The following is a 22,146-nucleotide window of genomic DNA, read 5'->3' on the forward strand; positions in this document are numbered from 1 at the left end:
GTACAAATAAACCACCCTCTATTTATCCAAGCACTGGTAAGGGGCCTATGAATGGTTTTAATTTACAACTATCATGAACAATGCCACTGAACAGTCTTATATATTCTTGTGCACATGAACATGATTCTTTTCTTTTTCTTTTTCTTTTGAGTCTCACTCTGTTGCCCGGGCTGGAGTGCAGTGGTGCATTCTCTCTCGGCTCACTGCAACCTCTGCCTCCTGGGTTCAACTGATTCTCTTGCCTCAGCCTCCCAAGTAGCGGGGGCTACAGGTGTGCACCACTACACCCGGCCAATTTTTTTTTTTTTTTCCTTAGTAGAGATGGGGTTTCACCATGTTGGCCCAGGCTGGTCTTAAACTCCTGAACTCTCTCAAGTGATCTGCCCGCCTTGGCCTCCTAAAGTGCTGGGATTACAGGCGTGAGCCACCGCGCCTGGCTGAACATGATTTTCTAGCTTACGCACCTAGAACAGAATTGCTGGGTCCAGAGCATGCATATCTTTAACTTTGGAAGATAACATGGAATTATTTTCTTAAGTTTGCTCCTTCTGTTTACTCTCATATTGGAAGTCTAAGAGAGTTTCCATGATTGCCCATCTTTTTAATCTTTTAAATAGAAAACATGGCAGATGTGAAACAGTATCTTATTGTGGTTTTCATTTGCACAGACTTGATTACTAAGGAGGTTGACCATCTTTTCACGTGTGCATTGACCGCTGGGGTTTCAGCGGGAGCTGTCTGTGTATGATGCGAGCGAGTGTCAGGTTTCTTTTTGTTCCAGGTGAGCAGGCAGTTGTCACAGCACCTCTGGCATGCAACCATTCTTCCCCACCATGAGGCACCCCATCTCTCTCTCTCTCTTTTTTTTTTTTTTGAGACCGAGTTTCACTCTTGTTGCCCAGGCTGGAGTGCAGTGGCTTGATCTCGGCTCATGCAACCTCCGCCTCCCGGGTTCAAGCGATTCTGCTGCCTCAGCCTGAGTAGCTGGGATTACAGGCATGCACCATCGCACCTGGCTAATTTTTTAGTTTTTTTTAGAGATTGGGTTTTACCATGTTGCCCAGGCTGGTCTCCAACTCCTGGGCTCAAATGATCTGTCCCTCTCAGCCTGCCAAAGTGCTGGCTACACCGGGCCAGCCAGACTATTCTTAGTCTTTTTTTTTTTTTGGACAGTCTCGCTCTGTTGCCCAGGCATGGCTCATTGCAGCCTTGACTTCCCGGACTCAGGTGATCCTTCCACCTCAGCCTCCTGAGTAGCTGGGACTACAGGCGTGTGCCACACCCAGTTAATTTTTGTTACTATTTATAGATACGGGGGTCTCCCTATTTTGCCCAGGCTGGTCTCAAACTTTTGGACTTATGTGATCCTCCTGCCTCGACCTCAGCCCAACTATTCTCATCTGGGTGTGTGGAAACCTGCAGCTAGCCGCTTCCAGGATTGCTGGTCAGTGCAGTTCTCTCTTATCTCTGCTGAAGGTCCTCTTTCCCTGAGGCTGTTTTTAATGAATAGTCTGTAAGCTTAAGGAAAGCTGTAATTATACTCAAGCAAACAAAATGTTTCTTTAGCGTAGACTCAATACTGTTATATTAGCACCCACCCTCCTAGAAGCAGAGCCCAGAGAGCTGCCTTGCCCCTTCTGCCATGTGAGGACAGAACAAGATGGCACCATCTGTAAACCAGGAAACAGGCCCTCCCCCAGACACTGAATCTGCTGGCACCTCGATCTTGGACTCCCAGCATCCAGAATTGGGAGAAATAAATTCCTGTTGTTGATAAGCCACTCGGTGTACGGTATTCTGTGACAGCAGCCCAAATGGACAAAGATGTGCACTTCCGTGTTTTCTTTTTTTTTGAGACAGAGTTTCGCTCTTGTCGCGCAGACTGGAGTGCAAAGGCGCGATCTCAGCTCACCACTATCTCCGCCTTCTGGGTTCAAGCGATTCTCCTGCCCCAGCCTCCTGAGTAGCTGGGATTACAGGCATGCACCACCATGCCAGGCTAATTTTGTATGTTTAATAGAGATGGGGTTTCTCCATGTTGGTCAGGCTGGTCTCGAACTCCTGACCTTAGGTGATCAGCCCGCCTCGGCCTCCCAAAGTGCTGGGATTACAGTCATCTGCCACCAAGCCCAGCTAATTTTTGTATTTTTTTAGAGAAGGGGTTTCACTATGTTGGCCAGGCTGGTCTCGAACTCCTGGCCTCCAGTGATCCACCCACCTTGGCCTCCCAAAGTGCTGGGATTACAGGCACGAACCACTGCACCCAGCCCCAGTGCACTTTATAATCATCCTATCCAGTTCCACAATCAACCTGTTGGGGTTTTTATTGGGTTTATGACTCTCAGTGAGCAACATCGTTTATTGGGAATTTGGTGGTGGTGGTTTGTAAAAACAAAAATAAAAAGCAAAACAAAAAAACAGGCTGGGCACAGTGGGTGGCTCTGGCCTATAATCCCAGCACTTTGGGAGGCCTAAGTGGGAGGATTGCTTGAGCTCAGGAGTTCAAGACCAGCCTGGGCAACACAGGGAGACTGCATCTCCACAAACATTTTATACATTAGTTGGGTGTGGTGACTGATGCTTGTAGTCCCAGCTGCTCAGAGCGGTGGGAGGGGAGGACTGCTTGAGCCCAGGAGTTAAGAGGTTCCAGTGAGTTATGATAGTGACACTGCACTCCCGCCTGGGTGACAGAGCAAGACCCTGTCTCAAATAAAATAAAAACAAAACAACAAATGGATGTTAGATTTTAGCCAATACTCTGTCTATTGTGGGGGAGGTTTTCCCCCTTCATCTATATTCTTCTCGTTCTTCCCAGTTGAGGGTGCTGGGTGCTGGAGGTTCTGCAGGAGGAAGTGGCTCTCCTGCTGTTTTTGTTCTGAATGGGGATGGTCAGCATGGGTGATGGTACTTTTGGTGCACATGATTTTTCTACGGCCTGGCAGCGCTGGGGATAACATTTCTGTAGTCTTTATTTTTTTCTGAGACAGGGTCTTGCTCTATTACCCTGGTTGGAATTAGTGACATGATCATGGCTCACTGAAGCCTCAACCCCCCGGGCTCAAGTGATCCTCCCACCTCGGCCCCCAGAGCAGCTGGGACCACAGGTGCACGTCACCACGCTCGTCTAAAAAATAGTTTTTGTAGAGATGGGGTCTCACTATATTTCCCAGGCTGGTCTGGAACACCTGGGCTCAAGCGATCCTCCTGCCTAGGGCTCCCAATGTGTTGGAATTTCACGCATGAACCACCATGCCCGGCCTCCATAGTCTTCTTTTTGTTTTTGTTTTTTTGGGCCAGAGTCTCGCTCTTGTCACCCAGCCTGGAGTGCGGTGGCGCCATCTCCTCTGCCTCCCAGGTTTCAGTGATTGATTCTCCTCCTCAGCCTCCCGAGTAGCTGGGACTACAGGCGCATGCCACCGTGTCCAGCTAACTCTGTATTTTTAGTAGAGATGGAGTTTCACCATGTTGGCCAGTCTGGTCTTAAACTACTGACCTCAAATGATCTGGCTGCTTCGGCCTCCCAAAGTGCTGGGATTAAGACATGAACTACCGTGATCAGCCTTCATAGTCTTCTTAACACAGAAACCAAGCCCCATGCAGCCCACATGCTCTAAAGGGCTCTTGCCTCACCCCCTGTGCCCCAGCCTCCCACTGCACATTCATGCCACTGGTGGCTGGTCACCTGACCCCACAGGGGTGGCCTATTGGTCAGTAGCTCCAGCCCAGCTCCTGTCTGGCCAAACCAGAGAATGTCTTTGCTGTGTGGTGGCCAAACTGCACATTGTCCAAAGAGGTCTGAATCCTTCCAAGCTGGTCCTTTTTGAGTACTTCCCTTCAGCCCTAGAGTACCATATAATTTCCTACATCTCATAGTTTACTCTTTAAAACGGTTTAGGCTGGGCACAGTGTCTCATGCCTGTAATCCCAGCACTTTGGGAGGCCAAGGCAGGTGGATCACCTGAGGTCAGGAATTTGAGACCAGTCTGGTCAACATGGTGAAACCCTGCCTCTACTAAAAACATAAAAATTAGCCAATGCAATGGTGCACCTGTAGTACCAGATACTCGGGAGGCAGAGGCTGGAGAATTGCTTGAACCCAGGAGGTGCAGGTTGCAGTGAGCTGGGATTGTGACAGTGCACTCCAGCCTGGGCGACAGAGTGAGACTCTGTCTTGGGGGGGAAAAAAAAAGTTTTAAAATTGAGATATAATTCACAGACCATAAAATTTATCTTTCAAAGTTAACAATTCAGTGGTTTCTAGTATATTCACAAAGTTGTGCAACCATCATTGCTAATTCCACAATTTCATCATCTTCCGAAGAAACCCCAGCCCTGTTAGCTGTCATGCCTCTTCTCTCTTCCTTCAGTCCCTGGCAACCACCACTGTGCTTTGTCTCTTACACACAGATTTGCCTATTCCGGACATTTCACGTAAATAGAATCACACAATATGTGGCCTTTTGTGTCTAGCTTCTTTCACTTAGCGTAATGTTTGCAGGATTCACCCAGGCTGTGGCTTGTGTCAGAATTTCCTTCCTTTTTATGGCCAAATAATATTCCATGGTATGGACAGAACACATTTCATGTCTTAATTGACCTGTGGATGGACATTTGGGTTGTTGCTACCGTTTGCCTTTTGAGTAATGCTGCTATGAACGCAGGCGCAGAGGTTTTGTGTGGATGGATGCTTTCAATTCTCTTGGCATAGACCTGGGAAGGTTACACTTTTATCGATATTAATAGTTCTGACATTGGACATCCCTGCTGTGTGGTTTCATCTCGTCATGGACTCTGACAGCTGCTGTGCCTTCTCTGCTGAACAGGCCACGGTGCCCTGAGACACAGGTGGGCGTCTGGGGCTGGAACTCCGGCTCGGCGCTACAGCTTCCTCTCCTGCCCTGTGGCAGAGCCAAGCCCCTTGCAGGCCTGTTGCCAGCATGGGATGAGTCTATGAAAACAGGCGGCAGGCAGTAGGTCCACAGCTACCACCGGCAGCCCGGGCAAGCCTGGCAGGGCCTGGACGGCAGATGCGTTTCGGCGTTGCTGTGGGTCTTGCGCTCTGCCTTAGGCAGAACGTCCTGGGTTTGTCTTTTGTGAGTGAATGACACATGAGCGTGCCAAATATCCTTTACTTGACAGAAGAGGAGAGGGCTGGCTTGAGTGTGGGAGGGGAAGAACCTGGATCTTGTCATGTAATTTTTATTTTAAAAAATTAGGGACAAAACCCCAAATATGACCATTTCCTGCCATTAGCCTGCAGATGAGCAGCTGACTCCCGAGTCGCGTCCCTCCACGCTGCTTTTCCCTGTCCTGGGTCTGTTCTGTTACATGGAGTTCCTGGGGGCAGCCCTGGGGACGGGGCATCTGCCCAGGGCTCACTGCTGTTGAAAGTGAACGAAGAATGTCCGGATTTCCTTTGGGTAGACGGTGATGATGGGGCCTCCTGGTGGCCTCGAGGGAAAGGTGGTGTCACCTAGGGGAACAGAGGTGATCTGTTCAGTTTGGCCCAGGATGCCTCCTCCCAGCCTCCCTCTCACCACACTGCACCTGTCTACAGTCTGCTGTGGTCCCCAGCCTCCCTCTCACTCCCCTTGCACCTGTCTACAGTCTGCTGTGGCTCCCAGCCTCCCTCTCACCACACTGCACCTGTCTACAGTCTGCTGTGGACCCAGCCTCCCTCTCACTCCCCTTGCACCTGTCTATAGTCTGCTGTGGCTCCCAGCCTCCCTCTCACTCCCCTTGCACCTGTCTACAGTCTGCTGTGGTTCCCAGCCTCCCTCTCACCACACTGCACCTGTCTACAGTCTGCTGTGGTTCCCAGCCTCCCTCTCACCACACTGCACCTGTCTACAGTCTGCTGTGGCTCCCACTGTGGCAATGGCCTGTGGCATCCCCTTCTGCCAGGACTCCTGTGGGTCTCTTGCATTTCTGCCCACCCCGAGGGCAACTCATAGATTGGTCCTGGCTCTAGTGGCCTCACTTCCTCATAGGTGTTGTACTCAAAGCCCAAAAGCTTTCTGAGACCATCTGGTGACTCTGTCCTTGCCTCACCAGGCTCCCCTGAAGGCATGCCCTGGGGTTGGGCTTCAATCTTGGGAGGCAGCTGTTCACTTATCGATCATTCATCCATCTTCCTTCCTTCTTTCCAACCAACCATCATCTTCCCTTCCTCCCTCCCTGCATTCCTTCCTTCCTTCCTCCTATCACCAGCTGAGCGTGCACCATGCACCTGCCACCATGCTGTGTGTAGTGGACAACAGGAGCTGCACAGGACAGAAGAAACTCCTGGGGCCAGGGGAGTGGCGGAGGCACTTGGCCTGGTTGGGGACTCTGGGGAGGTCTCCTGGGGAGCTTGAGCAGGTGCTGGCCACAGTGAATGGGACCTGTGCGTCCCAGGCAGAGGGCATGGTGCGGACAGGGACTGGAGGCTGGAAGCTGCCTGTAGTGCAGGAACTCACAGTGGCATATGCTGTGTGAGGCACGGATGGGCTTATGGGCTGAGGTCAGCAGGGCCAAGGTGGGCAGAAGCCCCTGGGCCCCTGGCACATGCAGGGTGTGCGGTCTGCGTGTGCACACGTACGAGTGCACACACACGCCTGTGTGGAGCCCTGGCAGGCAGAGACTAACCCAAAGCCTTAACTGACTGTGGTAGATTTGGGAGGGCTGCAGGTTCAGAGTGCGAGAGCAGCCTCTCGAGGTCGCACAGGCCAGGACAGGCAGATGGTTGGATGTGCACAGGGTCTCACCAGCTCCTGAGCCTAGCTGGGAGTCCTGGGTAGGGAGCTGAAGCGGGGGTCCCCAAACCTCTGCGGCGGCCAGGCCCCGTCCTCCAGCTCCAGCGGTGCAGCATGCCCACATCCCAGGTCCCTGTGAGCGAGCGCTCCTCCACTGCCACCACGGACCTCAGCGCCTGCAGCACAGCCTGCAGGGAGATAAGCAGAGGGACGGTGAGCTGCACCAAGTCCCAGATCTGAGCAGAGAACCAAGACAGCAGCAGGGCGGACACACCAGGAACTCGGTGTCCTCAGGGCACCAGCCCCTGAGGCAGCAGATGAGCCTGACAGCAGATGTGTCAGCAGATGAGCCTGACACAGCTCCCTCATCTGCTTCTCACAGCACATCTGCGAGGACAGCACTGGCCGTGTACTTTACAGATGAGGACACTGAAGCGGGAGGTGCGTGCTTCACCAGGTGGCCGAGCCGGAGGAGCAGTCCGGGAGTTGTGGCATTTTGAGCTGCCCGCCCCATGCAGAGTCCTCTTCTCCTTACATTGCTCAGGTGGCCCCATTTCCAGTCCAGGGAGAAAGCCAGTCAGTTACCCCAACCCCCTTTCCCAGCCTCCCTTATAGCTAGGGGAGGCCGGAGGCCCTCAGGGGTCTGGAAAAGTCTGTGGAGCAGGAGGGGTAGGGGTGGTTCTTGGAGAAGCTTCTGTGTGCTGATGGAGAGAGAGAGAGCGGGGGGGAGGGGTAGAGAGAGAGAGAGAGAGAGAGCGAGCGAGCGCCATTCTAGGGCAAAGCCTTTCTGGCCACTACCGCCCATCCCCACCCTGCCTTGAAATTTGCTCAAGAGGAAGGTCTGTGCCATCTCGTGACCGCAAACAAGCAGATGGCAAAAGACAAACAGGCAGTGTGCCGGCGATGGCGGGAAGACACCCGTGACCAGGCCCACAGTGACAGTGCTGGGGTCCACCCGGACATGCTCTTTGGGTGAGAAAACACTATCCTCTGTTCCAAGCACATCTGTTAAGTGTTTTGTGACCTGCAGCCAAACTAACTGCATTCCTAACTCAATGTCTTTCCACCCCGCCACCGTCCACATCGGGAAGGGAGTCATGGTCCATCCCAACCATCCCCTCCTCTCAGGGCCTTGGTACTTCCATCTGTGACACAGCGGAGCATAAGATGACCAGCTTCCAGGTCCCACGCCGGCCTCCTGGCTCCCCAGGGCAGGCTGGCCGTGTGCTGGGCGCCGGTACCCGCCATGGCCTGGACCTGCTCTCAGGCAGGCCAGGGAGTGTGAGGAAAGGGACGCCTGCTCCTCTGTGGCGAGGATCGTGAAAGAGGAGGTGGGGGGCCCAGGAAGACATCATGGCGAAAAGGTCCTGGGGCTTCTCTGGATTCCCCTGAAGACTCAGATGTCGAAGGAGGCCCAAGGCAGAAACACAGAGATTCACAGAAATTCTCCACGAGCAGGAAATGAAATAGAAAGAATGCAAACTGCGGAAGAAATGAGGTGGCTCAGGTGGTGCCTTCTTGGGAGGGTGCGTGGGCAGGCCAGGTGGCAGAAGCCTCGCCTGATGGTGGGGCCGAGAGAGCAACATCAGCCAAGGGAGGAACCTGGAAGGGGCCGAGGCCTGGGGGCCCTGACACTGCACGAGGCCCCTTCATGCCAGGGCCTCTCAATGACCTTCTGGGCAAAGAACTCTCACCTCTCCCCATTTTACATGGGGGGGAAACTGAGGCCCAGAGGCATGGGGTGCCTGAGACTTACCCATAGAGGGGCCTGTGGACCCTGGATTGTCTGACTCTAAGCCACCTTTCAAAGCAACTCTACGGAGAATCTGTTTTCTTTTTCGGATTACACAGATGATGTCTGTGTTTTAAAAGTTTTACTACAAAATAAATAAGAAATAAATAAAATGCAGACCACTCACGCCTGTAATCCCAGCACTTCAGGAGGCTGAGACAGGCAGATTGCTTAAGGCCAGGAGTTCGAGACCAGCCTGGGCAACACAGCAAGACCCTGTCTCTACTAAAAATAATAAAAAAAGGCTGGGCGTGGTGGCTCACGCCTGTAATCCCAGCACTTTACGAGACCGAGATGGGTGGATCACCTGAGGTCAGGAATTCGCGACCAGCCTGACCAACATGGAGAAACCTTGTCTCTACTAAAAGTACAAAAAAAATTAGCTGGGCGTGGTGGCGCATGCCTGTAATCCCAGTTACTTGGGAGGCTGAGGCAGGAGAATCACTTGAACCTGGGAGATGGAGGTTGTGGTGAACCGAGAGCGTGCCACTGCACTCCAGCCTCGGGGATAAGAGTGAAACTCTGTCTCAAAAAAAATAAAAAATAAAAAAATAAAAATTAGCCAGTGTGGTGATGCGCCTCTGTGGTCCCGGCTACTTGGGAGGTTGAGGTGGGAGGATCACTTGAGCCAGGAGGCAGAGGTTGCAGTGAGCTGAGATTGTGCCACTGTGCTCCAGACTGGGCAATAGAGTGAGATCCTGTCTCTCTCACACACAAAAAACCCTCAAAAAACAGGCCAGTTGAAATACCTAACAAACCCAGAAAACCACAAAGAAGGGCGGGGTGGGGCCCATACTGGCGTCCATTTGGGAGGACGCCCTCATGGATCTCTTTGCCAAGGCAGTTTCTTGGGGCTGCATCTAGGGTTTGCTTCCCTGGCTCATGGTCTGGACGGGGGTAGGGAAGTTCACCTCCAGATTCACTGTCACTGGCTGAGACAGGACTGGGTCCTCGCCCACTTCATACAGGTGGTGGAGCCGCAGCAGGACACGGCGGAGGTCAGCCTGGGCTTCCCCTCGATGGCCTTTGGGGACAGAAGAAAGGTGGTAGTGAAGACCCTCATCAACCAACCCCAATGACCCTGGTCATTACCTGCTGCTTTACACACTCAGCTCTATTTCCTATCCTTAACCTCCTCCGTATGGCTTGGCTGTGTCCCCACCCAAATCTCATCTTGAATTGTAGCTCACATAATTTCCACGTGTGGTGGGAGGGATCTGGTGGGAGGTAATTGAATCGTGGGGGCGGATCTTTCCTGTGCTGTTCTTGCGATAGTAAGTCTCGCGAGATCTGATGATTTTGTAAAGGGCAGTTCCCCTGCACACGCTCTCTTGCCTGCCACCATGTAAGACATGCCTTTGCTCATTTGCCTTCTGCCATAATTGTGAGGCCTCCCCAGCCACGTGGAACTGTGAGTCCATTAAACCTCCTTTCTTCATAAATTACCCAGTCTTGGGTATGTCTTTATGAGCAGCATGAGAACAGACTAATACACTCCCTGTGAGACAGCTGATATGGCCCCACTCGAAAAGGAAACCAAGGCTCAGAGAGGGGCAGTCGCCTGAGGCACACAGCTGGGGTGTGACAGAGGGAGGATTCCCACCCAGGTCTAGCCGACTGTAAGGCTGCCCACCATGACACCAGCTGCAATGTTTCCATCCTTGTCCACTGTTGTGGGCATGATGGGGCATGTCCTCAAATACTCCAGTCTCTCCTACTCTGCCCCTCTTTGAAGTCGGGGGAGGCTGCGTGGCCTCTGTGGCCAATGCAAGGTGAGCTGAAGTGACGCAGTACTTTCTGGCAGAAGCTTTTTCCTGCCTTGGTGAGTGAGGAGGCACGTGCTGCAATACAAACTCCATCAGCGGGGGTCCTGGTGGCCACAGCAAGAAAAACCTTCCTGCTAACCCCACTGGATGCACAGCATGGGGGAGAAATGAATGTATACTGTTAAGACCGTGGCATTTGGGGCTCTTCGTTACTGCAGCATATACCAGCCGCCCTGACTGATATAATGCTGTCATTTTGCCATGAGATGTATGTGATCTCCTGTCCCATTTCTGACCTTCCCACTCAGAAAGGCTCATTGCTATTGCTCCCGTTTTACAGATGGGAAGACTGAGGCTCAGAGGAAAGCACTGAGTTCAAGGTCCTGGAGAGAAGACCTGGTTAACACAGGTGCTTCCTAAACCCTGGCTGGTAGAACCTCAGCTCTGCAGCTATGCCTCAAAGCTGACTGAATCAATCTGTCTGGGATTAGAACTGAGGCATCAGTATTAAAAAAAAAATTTGGCAGGGCGTGGTGGCTCACACCTGTAATCTCAGCACTTTGGGAGGCCAAGAAGGGTGGATTGCCTGCTGTCAGGAGTTCAAGACCAGCCTGGCCAACACAGTGAAACCCTGTCTCTATTAAAAATACAAAATTTAGCTGGGCAGGCTGGTAAGCACCTGTAATCCCAGCCACCAGGGAGGCTGAGGTAGGAGAATTGCCTGAACCTGGGTGGTGGAGGTTGCAGTGAGCCAAGATCGCACCACTACACTCCAGCGTGGGCAACAGAGTGAGACTCTGTCTCAAAGAAAAAAACATTTCAAAACATCTCAAAGAAAAAAATCATTTTTTTAAAGAGACAGGGTCTTGCTCTGTTGCCCAGGCTGGAGTGCAGTAGCATGATCACAGCTCACTGCAGTCTTGAACTCCTGGCCTCAAGTGATCCTCTCACCTCAGCCTCCTGAGTAGCTGGGACCACAGGCATGCATCCCCACACCCGGCTCATTTTTTAATTTTTTTGTAGAGACAGAGTCTAGCTATGTTGCCCAGGCTGGTCTCGAACTCCTGGCCTGAAGTGATCCTGCTACCTGCTACCTCGGCCTTCCAAAGTGCTGGCATTACAGGTGTGAGCCACCTCGCCTGGCCCATTTTTAAGAAGCTGTCACGTGGCTGTGGGGTAGCTGGTTTTCAGAACGGCACAGGGAAATGGCTGCCCAAGATCACAAAAGCCAAGAGGTTTGTGAAAGTGCTTCCACATCTCCTGGTGTGGTGGTGAGGGGTTCCAGCTCCAAAGCCAGGGAAGACCTCCTGTATCCTGCACAGCAGGAACGGTGAGGGACCCCATTTCACAAGGGCGCTGTAGGTGCCTGGGAAAGCAGGCTCAGGCACACGCCACCACGCCCAGTGAACTTTTCCATTTTTATTTTTATAGAGACAGGGTCTTCCTATGCTGCCCAGGCTGGTCTTCAACTCCTTGGCTCAAGCAATCCGCTTGCCCTGGATTCCCTAAGTGCTGGGATTCCAGGTGCGAGTCACTGCGCCTCACCCTTTTCCCCCTATTCTTAATTCTGCAGGTGTGCCAGGCCTTGGGGGCCTGAGGATGGCCGAGGCATAGTCCGACCCTGCCTTTCAGCTGCTCATAGTGTAGAGTGGGCAGAGAAGGTGCAGCTGGGGCTCTGGCAACAGGACAAGTCGGTTCCCAGCAGGTGTCGCTCCCTCAGGGAGCCCTCCCCCCACCCTGCGTCATGCTGTGCAGGGGGATTCCTCTTGTCCTTGTCATTACTGCCTTGTGACTTGACTGTTTCCCCTCTAGACCAAGCAGTCAGAGAGCCGGGACCTTGCCCACCTTGGTCACTGCTCATTCCCCGGAGCCTGGCACGAGATGTGCTGTTGAATGAGTGAGTGGAAGCTCCCAACAGTTAGGCTGCCTAAGCTCAGACGATGAGTGGGAATTCGGGTGTTTGGGGGCTCCAGGTCTCCCTGGAAGAAGCAGGACTGGCAGGCACCCCTGAGGGTTAGGGGGACTTTAATTAGTTCCTTAGTCTCAGTTGTGGGTGGTGGGCTGAGACGGATCCACTCAGAATGGGCTGGGGTCACAGGCCAGGCCCGCCTTGCCTGCAGCTTGCCAAGTGACTGATCACTGACTCTCCCTGGGCCTCACTCTCCCCATGTGCCAGATAAGAAACCAGGTGATCTTGCAGAGCCATGATAGCTCTAAGGTGAGCCCCTGTCTGGTGGTGGGCCCGGAAGCCTGGTTGACTCAGGGAGGGACGAGCGGGTCTGAGACTCCAGGGCACCTGCCTCACCTTTCCGGAGATTCTGAGTGTGCTCTGTGTGGTTGGAGCTGTAGCGCCAGCCAGGGATGCTCAGGATCTGCAGATGAAGATTAGGGGGCAGCGTCACAGCCTCTTGCTGCTGGGGTCCTGGGAGCTTTGGCACAGTCCCTGCAAGGCAGATGGACAGAGTGAGGAGAGGGTTTGGGGCTCAACTCCTCCTCCTGGCACTCAGAGCTCTGCACATTACATGCCCCTGCCCCTGCCAGCCACCTCCCATGCATCCTTGTGGGTAGCCTACCCCGCTCCAGCCCGAAGTGTCTGTGCACCCAACGCCCCATGCTTCCACTTCCCTGCCTTTGCTCAGACCATAGAGCTTAAGAGTTGGGAGGACCCTGACTCTCCTCAGCCTAGCCATCTCAAACTAGAGACGAGGAAAGAAAGCCCAGAGGGAACAAAACTTATTCAAGATAACACAGCAAGTTCATGCACTGCCCTCTTTTCTCTCTCCTTCCTTCTTTCCTTCCTCGTCCCTCCCTCTTCCTTCCTTCCTTCCTCCTCCCTCCCTCCCTCCCTCTCTCTCTCTCTCTTTTCCCCTTCCCTTCCCCTTCCTTCTTTCTTTCTAGAGAGGGACTTGCTCTGTCACCCAGGCCAGAGTGCAGTGGTACAATCACAGCTCACTGCAGTCTCAAACTCCTGAGCTCAAACTATCCTCCCATCTCAGCCTCCCAAGTAACTGGAACTATGGGTCACCACCCTAGCCAATTTTTAAAAAATGTTTTGTAGAAACAGGGTCTCACAGGCTAGTCTTAAACTCCTGGGCTTAAGTGATCCTCCCTCCTTGGCCTCCCAAAGTGCTGGGATTACAAGTGTGAGCCACCGTGTCTGGCCAGAGCCCTGTTTTCTACTCAAGATCTGGGATGCCAGTTCCACCCCTGTTTTGTCATCTGCTGGTCTCTCTGCTCAGAAGGCACCTGGCCCCTACTCCTTCCAAGTCCAGATGTTCAGCTGGAGCTACCATCTTCTTACAACACCCCAGGCCATGCTGATTGGTCCAGGTATGGGCCACCTGACCCCAGCAGGACCAATCAGAATCTTTCCCCAGGGCTTCTGCACTGGGAACTGGAAAGTCCAAGTTGTAGGTCCCTTTGAGTGGGGAAGACAGAGCTGTTCAGAGCCACATCCCAGGTGGGAGGTGAAGGAACGTCTGCAGATGGAGAGACGTGCAGGTGACAGATGCACAGGGACAGCCTCACGAGGGCTCCAGGCCTGAGGCCCAGGTCCACCCCGCCCTTCCCTTGGTTATGGGGGCCTCACCACGCACTCTCCTTGGAGGCTCAGCTACTTCATGTTGGGTTTCCCTTACTTGCAACCAACAGAGACCAGAGTGAGGCCAGGCGGGACGGAGCTGACAACAGCCATGGGGCTTTCTCAGACACGGCCTCATCTTTGCAGGAAAAGCGCCGGCCACCCAGAAGGAACCACTGACTGGTCTGGGAGCAGAACTTGACCCTGCTAGGCCAATCGTATTTCCTCTTCTGGGAATCTGAAGCATGGGAACCAGAGGCGGCTCAATGGCAGTCCTGGGAGACAAGGCTGTGAGCCTCTGCTCCTGAGATGCCCAGAGCTGCCCTGCCCCGTGCCTGTCTGGACCTTGTGTCCAGCTCCTCCTTAGATTCCATAAGCTTCTCCAGGCTCTGCCCAAATAGCTGCCCCTTTAGGCTCTGTTACTTCCACCCCCGGACCTGACCCCTGACCTCCTCCCAGCTGTGGTCTCACACTCCCCCACACCCACGAAACACCAGGCCCTCTATGGCACGGCTCCCTCTCCACCCTGAATCCTGGCTCTATACGAACACACTTCCCCTGTCCAACAGCCCAGGAAAACTCTCCTGGGTCAGGGGCTGCTCTTCTCCATCTCCGGTGTGTGGCCCAGGCACCCTGCAAGTGCTCAGCGCATGCTTGCTGCATGGGTGGGTGACAGCCTGCCTGCTTGCTACTGCCTTGGGAAGGTTCTGGCTCTCAAACCAAAGCAGGGAAGCACATGCTAATCAAAACCTCCATAGGTGAGCAGAAAAAGAAAAGAGTTTAAGGGTTGGTGAGAATGGCAGCAAATTGTATCTAGGTCTTGCAGCTCCAGAAGACTGTCTTTAAATGTAATCATTGTTTAATGTTTCTCATGTTCTCCTACTTTATAGAGACACAGAACTACGTGGTTGTTGATCTGATGCACAGAAGCCTCAGTGGAGGTACAGAATAAGTCCTTCAGGTTAGACTATAGATTAGGAATACCCCCACCTGGTGACAGCATACCTAGATTCAGACCAAAATTGTCTTTTATTTTTATTTTTCAGACAGAGTCTTGCTCCATCACCCAGGTTGAGGTGGAACGGCGCAATCTCAGCGCCCTGCAACCTTTGCCTCCTGGGTTCAAGTGATTCTCCCGCCTCAGTCTCCCGCGTAGCTGGGATTACAGGCATGCACCACCACGCCAGGCTAACAAACCAGTCTTTTAAATGCTGAGCCTCCAGACCTAAAGTGACATGGTGACATAATGTCATGTTAAAAAAAGAAAAGATACATCAGAGAAGAAAATGGAGAAGACACAGGGAAGAGGCATATGGTGAAATGGGTGAGTCCCAGCTCTGTACCTACTAGTTGTATGACCTTAAGTGAGCCACTGTTTGCCCTCAGTTTGCCCATCTGTTAAATCAGGGGCTTGGACTAGAGGTCCCTGAGGTCCCTTCCTGCCCAAAAGTGGCCCGGATTCATGAGGGCACAGGCCCCTCCCAAGGCCCGCCCTGGCCTGGCTGGTGCTGGGGCCGTGATGATGTTACTCTGAAAGGGCACCCCTTTACCAGCCAGGTCTCCGAACAGCACCACGGGCCTGTGCTGCAGGGCCACTGCACTCCTCTGGCGCAGAGCAGCGGTGAGGGACCAGGATCCCAGGAGAAGCCAGAGCACTGGGTGGACGACCGAGGTGTCGTTCAGCGTGAGGTTGTAGCCCAGGTCCCAGTCGAAGTTGTTCGACAGCCGCCGGTGGAGCATGACCTGTGGGAAGGCATTGTCCGAGAGGCCCGGCTTGCACCTGGGCATGCCTGTGGGGGGCCGCGAGGGGCTGCTGCGGGACAGACCACGCCTCCTACCTCCACCTGCCCATTCTCTTGGCTGGAGATGCCATGTGCCCGCTCTGACAGCAACACAAGCCTGCTTTCGTCATCCTCCATGAAGGCCGACTGAACCATGGGGTAGTAATTCTGCAGAGAGAAACGTCCCCAGGAGGGTGATTGGGGCGAAGGGCAAGGTAGGTCAGGCATCACCTTCTGGCCGTCCCAGCTAGTGCTGCCAACAGGCACAGCAGCAGCGTGGGGCCAGGACCCTGACTTTGGACCCCTGAACAGACTGGGGTTCAGATACCAGCTCTGTGGCTTCCGAGCATACGGCCCAGCTGGCGTGGGTGCAGGCCCTGGCTAAGCCCTGGCCAAGTATCATCTCATGGATCCTAACAATGACCCTTTGATGAAGCAGCCATTTTACAGGAGAGGAAACTGAGGCACAAGCCAAGGCACATACTATTCTTGTCTGTGGTAGCACCAGAACTCAGACACCAGTCTGACTCACGGCCTGCACGCTCAAGCCCTGAACGGGCAGACACGCAGGCTTTAAAAGAATTCTCTCTGGAGGCCGGGTGCAGTGGCTCACACCTGTGATCCCAGCACTTTGGGAGGCCTAGGTGGGCGGATCATCTGAGGTCAGGAGTTCGAGACCAGCCTGGCCATCATTGTGAAACCCCATCTCTACTAAAAATACAAAAATTAGTTGGGCATGGTGGCAGGCGGCTGTAATCTCAGCTACTCAGGAGGCTGAGGCAGGAGGATCGCTTGAACCTGGGAGGCAGAGGTTGCAGTGAGCTGAGATCGCTCCACTGCACTCCAGCTTGGGTGACAGAGTGAGACTCCATCTTAAAAAAAAATAGGAAAAAAAACATTCTCACTGGAGGCCTCTACTGGCCTCTGCTGGCCTCCACTGCTACAAGTTGATGCTTAATGGGTCCGGGAAAGGCGCCATCGGGAGTGTGCCTAGTGGGCATTGCAGGGCATACCCGGGCGATGCTGTTGTTCACATAGGAAAGGTAGGGCCTCCGCTGCATCTGGTAGCCGTTGTTGTCTGAGTAGATGACCTGCTGGTTGTTTAGGCTGGTGCTGGTCCTCAGGACAGCCTCGCGGTTCAGCTGCAGGGGGCCGGCTCGGTACTCCTGCTCTATCCGGTGGCAGAGCAGCTCCCCGTCATGGCCCTGTGGCATATGGGTAAGCCGGGAGCGGATTGCATATGTGTAATTCCGTGCTGTCATGTTCCTAGAGGAGAAGGGAGCATCAGTAAGTAAAGCTCCAGGAACCTTCTAGATGCTTCCTTTTTGCTTCCCTTCCTTCACGTGGGCAGGGTGGGCAGAGCAGGGTAGGGTTGAAAGGCAGGGAGCCTTCTTGGGTCATGTGGACAATAGCACCACCCAGGACCTGGAGCAGCTGGGAGCAGCCTGGTTCCCCGACACCGCAGGGCTGCCATGCCGGGCCTGCCTTACATCTGCTCTGATCATGGAAGAACAGGTGCTCTGCGGGCCATAGGGTCTGTGGGTCTCTCTCCCAGCTCTGAACTTAGCTCCCGACCAATGTGACATAGCACACGCAAAGGCAACCAGCACGCAGATGCCAGAGCAATTCATTTCTTCATCAAACCACACGTCAAACACGGCCCAGGAGCTGGGGTTCAGAGCAAAGGCAGACCCTCATTCACTGAGCTGCCTGCATGTGTGCGCTGACTGTGTGCCAGGCTGTGGGGTCACCCCGGGGGGAAGTACCTGTAGAAGTATTGCCGGATCTCAGTCACAAGCTGTCCCGCCACGATCTCCATTCCCACAGCTTCCCACGCAGGCACCGCGGCCTTGCCCGGTGTGAACAGGTAGTTATCGGAAATGGGGCCCTGTTTCACATCCCCGTTGACGTGGTACTCCAGGAACTCCTGGGTCACGCGCACCGTTCGGTTGCTGTGTCTGCAGAGGCAGGAGAGAGAAGATGTCATTCTCATCCTGCACAAGGTTTCACAGACACCGGCTGGCAAGCCTCTCTCTCCAGATGCCATCTGAGCGGCCTGCGTAGCACTCATGAGGCCACGCGACTCGGCTCATCTAGAAGCCCTGAGACCCCACCCACAGCCCGTGTGGCCTTAGTTCTAGGACCTCCATCCTGTCCTAGAACGGGTCACAAAGGAGGAGAGGGACAGAGCCTGCAGACAGGAACCGTAAGCTGTCAGCAGAGGGCACCCCCGAAGAGGTGGAAGTGGCTCACCCAGGCTGTGGTCTGCAAGTGAAACCAGTGCAGAAATGGGCTTTTGTCACACTGACCCCGAGCTGTCCAGCAGGACACCAGTGTGTACCGACCCTATGTCACGGCCAGAGCCTTCACTGACTTCACCTGGTTAAATTCTCCCAACCCCCACGGGCAGGGACTATTAACCCATCCCACTCCCGAGGCATCCGAGGCTGGAAGTTGTGACATCATGCACCCGAGATCGCACATCTAGGAAGTGTTGAGCCCCAACTCCAAATTCTGTGCTCCCTCCCTTCTATCAGGATGTTTGTGTTAGGACAGAGGATGGGAGAAGAGCAGGAGGGGGTCCAGTATTTTAATTGTAAAATGCAATCTTTGGCCTAAGCAAGCACACAAGTGATGTATTTGTATCTGAGTCTGGCCTGGCTGTGGGTGGACAGTGAGGTGGATGGCCTCCAGTTCTCTGTGGGATCGTGGTGAGGGTAGGGAAGGAAAGTGAGGCAGGCTGAGGAGGGTTCTACTGAGTGCTGGTGGAAGAAGAGAAAGAAAAGAATTGAGGTCTCTGGCTCTGGACCCCTTCCCCACACTGTCCTTTTAAAAAGCTCCCCTAGGGGCCATCAAAAGAGTAAAAAGACAAGCCATGGAATGGAAGGAGGGATTTGCAAATCATAAATCTGATAAGGGACTTGTAGCTAGAATATATAAAGAACTCTTACAACTCAATAATAAAAGACAAGCCAATTTAAAAATAGGCAAAGGATCTAAAGACACATCTCACCACAGAAGATATGCTAGTGACCAGTAAGTACATGAAGAGATGCTCAACACCATTAGTTAGCAGGGAAATGCAAATCAAAACCATCATGAGATGCCACTTCTCACCCACGAGAATGGCTATAATTGAAAAGACAGAAAATAACGAGTGTAGGCGAGGATGTGAAGAAATCAGAACCCTTATCCGCTGCTGGGAGGAACAGAAAATGGTGCAGCCGCTTTGGAAGACGGTCTGGCAGTTCCTCAAAGAGTTAAACATAGAGTTAGCTTATGACCAAGCAATTCTACTCCTAGCTATGTACCCAGGAGAAACGAAAATGTATGTCCACGCAAAAGCTTGTACATGAATGTTCAGAGCAGCATTATTGATAGTAGCTAAAATGTGGAAACAACCCAAATGTCCATCAACTAAAGAATGGATAAACAAAATGTGGTACATACGTGTGACGGAATAGTATTCAGCCATGAAAAGGAACGAAGTACTGAAATGTGCTACGATACTGATGAAACTTGAACACATGCTAAGTGGGCTGGGCATGGTGGCTCGTGCCTGTGATCCCAGCACTTTGGGAAGCTGAGGCAGGTGGATCACTTGAGCTCAGGAGTTTGAGACCAGCCTGGGCAACATAGTGAAACCCCATCTCTACAAAAAACACAAAAATCAGCTGGGTGTGGTGGTACGCACATGTAATCCCAGCTACTCAGGAGGCTGAGGTGGGAGGATCACTTGAGCCCCAGAGGAGGTTGAGGCTGCAGTGAGCCATGATTGTGCCACTGCAATTCAGCCTAGATTACAGAGTGAGACTGTCTCAATCAATCAATCAGTCAATCAAAAAGGGGGGAAAAAAAAGAAAATACGTGAAGTGAAAGAAGTGAGTTGCAAAAGGACCACATATGGTATAAACAGGCAAATCCATATAGACAGAAATAGGCTAGGGTTGCCAGGGCCTGTCGGGGAGGGGAAGATGGGGAGTGATTGCTCAACAGCATGAGGTTTCTTTCTGGAGTAATGAAAATGTTCTAAAATTGATTGTGGTGATGGCTGCACAACTCTGTGAAGGCACCAAAAACCACTAACTGCCCACTTTAAATGGGTGAGCTGTGTGGTATGTGAAGCGCATCTCAGTCAAGCGGTTACATAAGGAACAAAAGCGCTCCCCTCAACCCAAACTGCCCTGGGGTTGGTGTCTGCACCTTTGGCTTCTCACCCCAGGCCTCTACACAGGCGGTCTTTTCCCTGTGGAGCGACCTCCCCTATGCCCTTCAAGGCCTGAGGCCTGGCCCCAGGCGTCGTCTCTAGATGGCCCCTACTCTGAATACCAACAGCTCCTCCTTTTTCCTCAGGTGACAGGCATTGGTTTTGCAAGGCTTACCCCTGGTGGGGTTTGGGGAGCCTAATAAGAACTCCTTTGTCCTCATTGGAGTTCAGAAGCAAGAGAGACAGACAGGGCCACAAACAGGACAGGACAGCCTGAGCTCCAGTGCTGGAAATGCCAGGTGGGACCCTGGCTGAGGCATATGGGGTCCGTGGGCTACCCTAAGGGGCATTTACAGAGGGGGCGTGGGGCCCGAGTGAGGAAGGGGCAGGGCACATTCTGTCTTTCCTGGCCTAACCTGGCAGGCTTGGACCATGCTGGGGCTTCCCGCATTTCTGTAGCTCCTCTGCCCAACTGCCCCCTTGCCAGCCACCCATGCTGGCTGCTGTCACCCCTGCACCTGCCCCGCTCTCCCTCAGGATCCACTAGGGAAAGATGAGGACGGACCTGACTGAGGCTCCATTCCCAGAGAAGTCCTGGAGCTCTGTGGGCAGGGAGCTGTGACAGTAACCTCGAGCTGGGATCCCCTGACACCCACCTCAGTACAAACGCCCCTCTCCCTCCTTCTCTCCCTCCTCTTCTTCCATCTCCCCTCTGCCCTCTCCTGTCCCCTCACTTTCTGCCATGTACTCCTCTCGGTTAGGAGGTCACATCAGGAGACAAGGTGGGTGTTCTGGCAGAGGCAGCTGGGCCTGACGAAGACTGCACTGGACGTGGCCTAGGAAGGACAAACCAGCCACGAGGTCTTTCTTGGGAGGTCAGCTGCCCACTCTGATGTCCACAAATAGCTGCTGAATGAATGAATGAATGAATGGGAGGTTGGCTGAGTGGATGGAGAGATGAATGGGTAGGTACATAGGTGGGTGGGTGGATGGATGGATGGATGGATGGATGGATAACTGGGTGGGTAGATAAGTGGGTGGGTAAATAGATGGGTAAGTAGACAGGTGGGTGGGTGGGACTAGATGATTTTGAAAGTCCCTTCCTGCTTTAAAGACAGTATCACTATTTACTGAATAGAGATTTTATGTTTCTCTAAATTTTAAAAAAAGTGGGTAACAATATTTTTTTTTCTCAGAGTGAGTCCCTCAGTGCTCCTTTTTTTCTATGGATCAACAGCCCTGGAATGAAAAAGTATACGAAAGCCTTTCCTGCACTGGCCCAGGCTCACACTTCTAGAATTAAAGATCACAATAGCAGGAAGGGGTTTCACCACCATCTGTCCTTCCCCCAGGCAAGTGAGCAAATGGAGAATGCAGGTAGGGACCTGACATAGCCAGGTTCCTGGCATACCTGTGCCTCAGAGACAGCAATGGCTGCACCTTACCTCTCCCAGATGCTGTGCATCAGGTTGGTATCCTGGTCGAGCAGCACAATGTAGCAGTCGTTTGCCACAGGCACCAAGTGCCTGCCTGCAGGGCTGGTGCGTCTCCTCAGCCTGCGGCCAAATTGAAGCGTGCTGGCCACAGTGGCAGCTGGTTCCTGGGTGCCCTCTTGGGCCCCTGCAGCGGGTCTGATGCTGTAGTGCCGGTAACTGAGGCCTGGGATCATGGTCAGGATAAGCAGGTCATAGGCAGAAGGGGTCTCTGTTGAGTTCTGGATCTGCGAGGCCAGCAGGATGAGACTTGTAACTGTCAGCTCACACACCTTCTGGAATGGGGTGCTCACTACCTGCTGAGGCAGCAGTGTCTTTCTATCTCTTGGACCCTGCCGAGTTCTCCTCCCTGCCCCCAGTTCTGGCCTTCTCTTCTTGCACCCCCACAAACCACATCAGTCCTGGGAGAACCCTTCAGCAACCTGAAGATAGCTGGTTCTTGGGTCCCCAAAGCTTCTCTTACTCTCAGCTCCTGAACTGGGAGCTCCTGAACACCCCCAGCTCCTTTAATCATCCTTCATCAACCAAAGTGATGACTCCCAAAACCAAACCCAAATCCACTGACCTCTTCTGGAACCTGAGATCCATGAATACAGCTTCGTGCTTGACACCTCCACCTGGATGTCCACAGCTGACCTCACCAGCTACCCCATCCCACCCACACCTGCTCCCCACAGCATCCCCATCCAACGATGGCCCTTCCAGCAGCGACCCTGCACCTTCTGCTCCTCACTGTCCAGCTTTCTCCACCCCTACCCCCTAGTCATCCCATCCCTCAGTCACTCCCCTTCCC

General features: G+C 53.2%; 1 protein-coding gene across 2 annotated transcripts in view; it reads right to left on the reverse strand.

Annotated features, from left to right (window-relative positions):
• Window positions 1-4,228: 4,228 nt before the first annotated feature.
• Window positions 4,229-22,146, reverse strand: part of MAN2B2 (mannosidase, alpha, class 2B, member 2) — a 46,565-nt gene continuing 28,647 nt past the window's right edge. For both annotated transcript variants that reach the window (XM_011935415.1, XM_011935414.1), the window contains exons 11-19: window positions 21,306-21,580; window positions 17,420-17,611; window positions 16,667-16,919; window positions 15,711-15,821; window positions 15,423-15,615; window positions 12,598-12,735; window positions 9,438-9,550; window positions 6,805-6,922; window positions 4,229-5,473 (exon numbers count right to left, since the gene is read on the reverse strand). In XM_011935415.1, the coding sequence (XP_011790805.1) occupies window positions 5,376-5,473; window positions 6,805-6,922; window positions 9,438-9,550; window positions 12,598-12,735; window positions 15,423-15,615; window positions 15,711-15,821; window positions 16,667-16,919; window positions 17,420-17,611; window positions 21,306-21,580 (1,491 nt within the window). In that variant the 3' untranslated portion in view covers window positions 4,229-5,375. The remainder of the gene's footprint in view (window positions 5,474-6,804; window positions 6,923-9,437; window positions 9,551-12,597; window positions 12,736-15,422; window positions 15,616-15,710; window positions 15,822-16,666; window positions 16,920-17,419; window positions 17,612-21,305; window positions 21,581-22,146) is intronic.

The sequence above is a fragment of the Colobus angolensis genome, unplaced genomic scaffold (genome assembly GCF_000951035.1).
Source record: "Colobus angolensis palliatus isolate OR3802 unplaced genomic scaffold, Cang.pa_1.0 Scaffold143, whole genome shotgun sequence".
NCBI classification, from domain to species: domain Eukaryota; kingdom Metazoa; phylum Chordata; class Mammalia; order Primates; family Cercopithecidae; genus Colobus; species Colobus angolensis.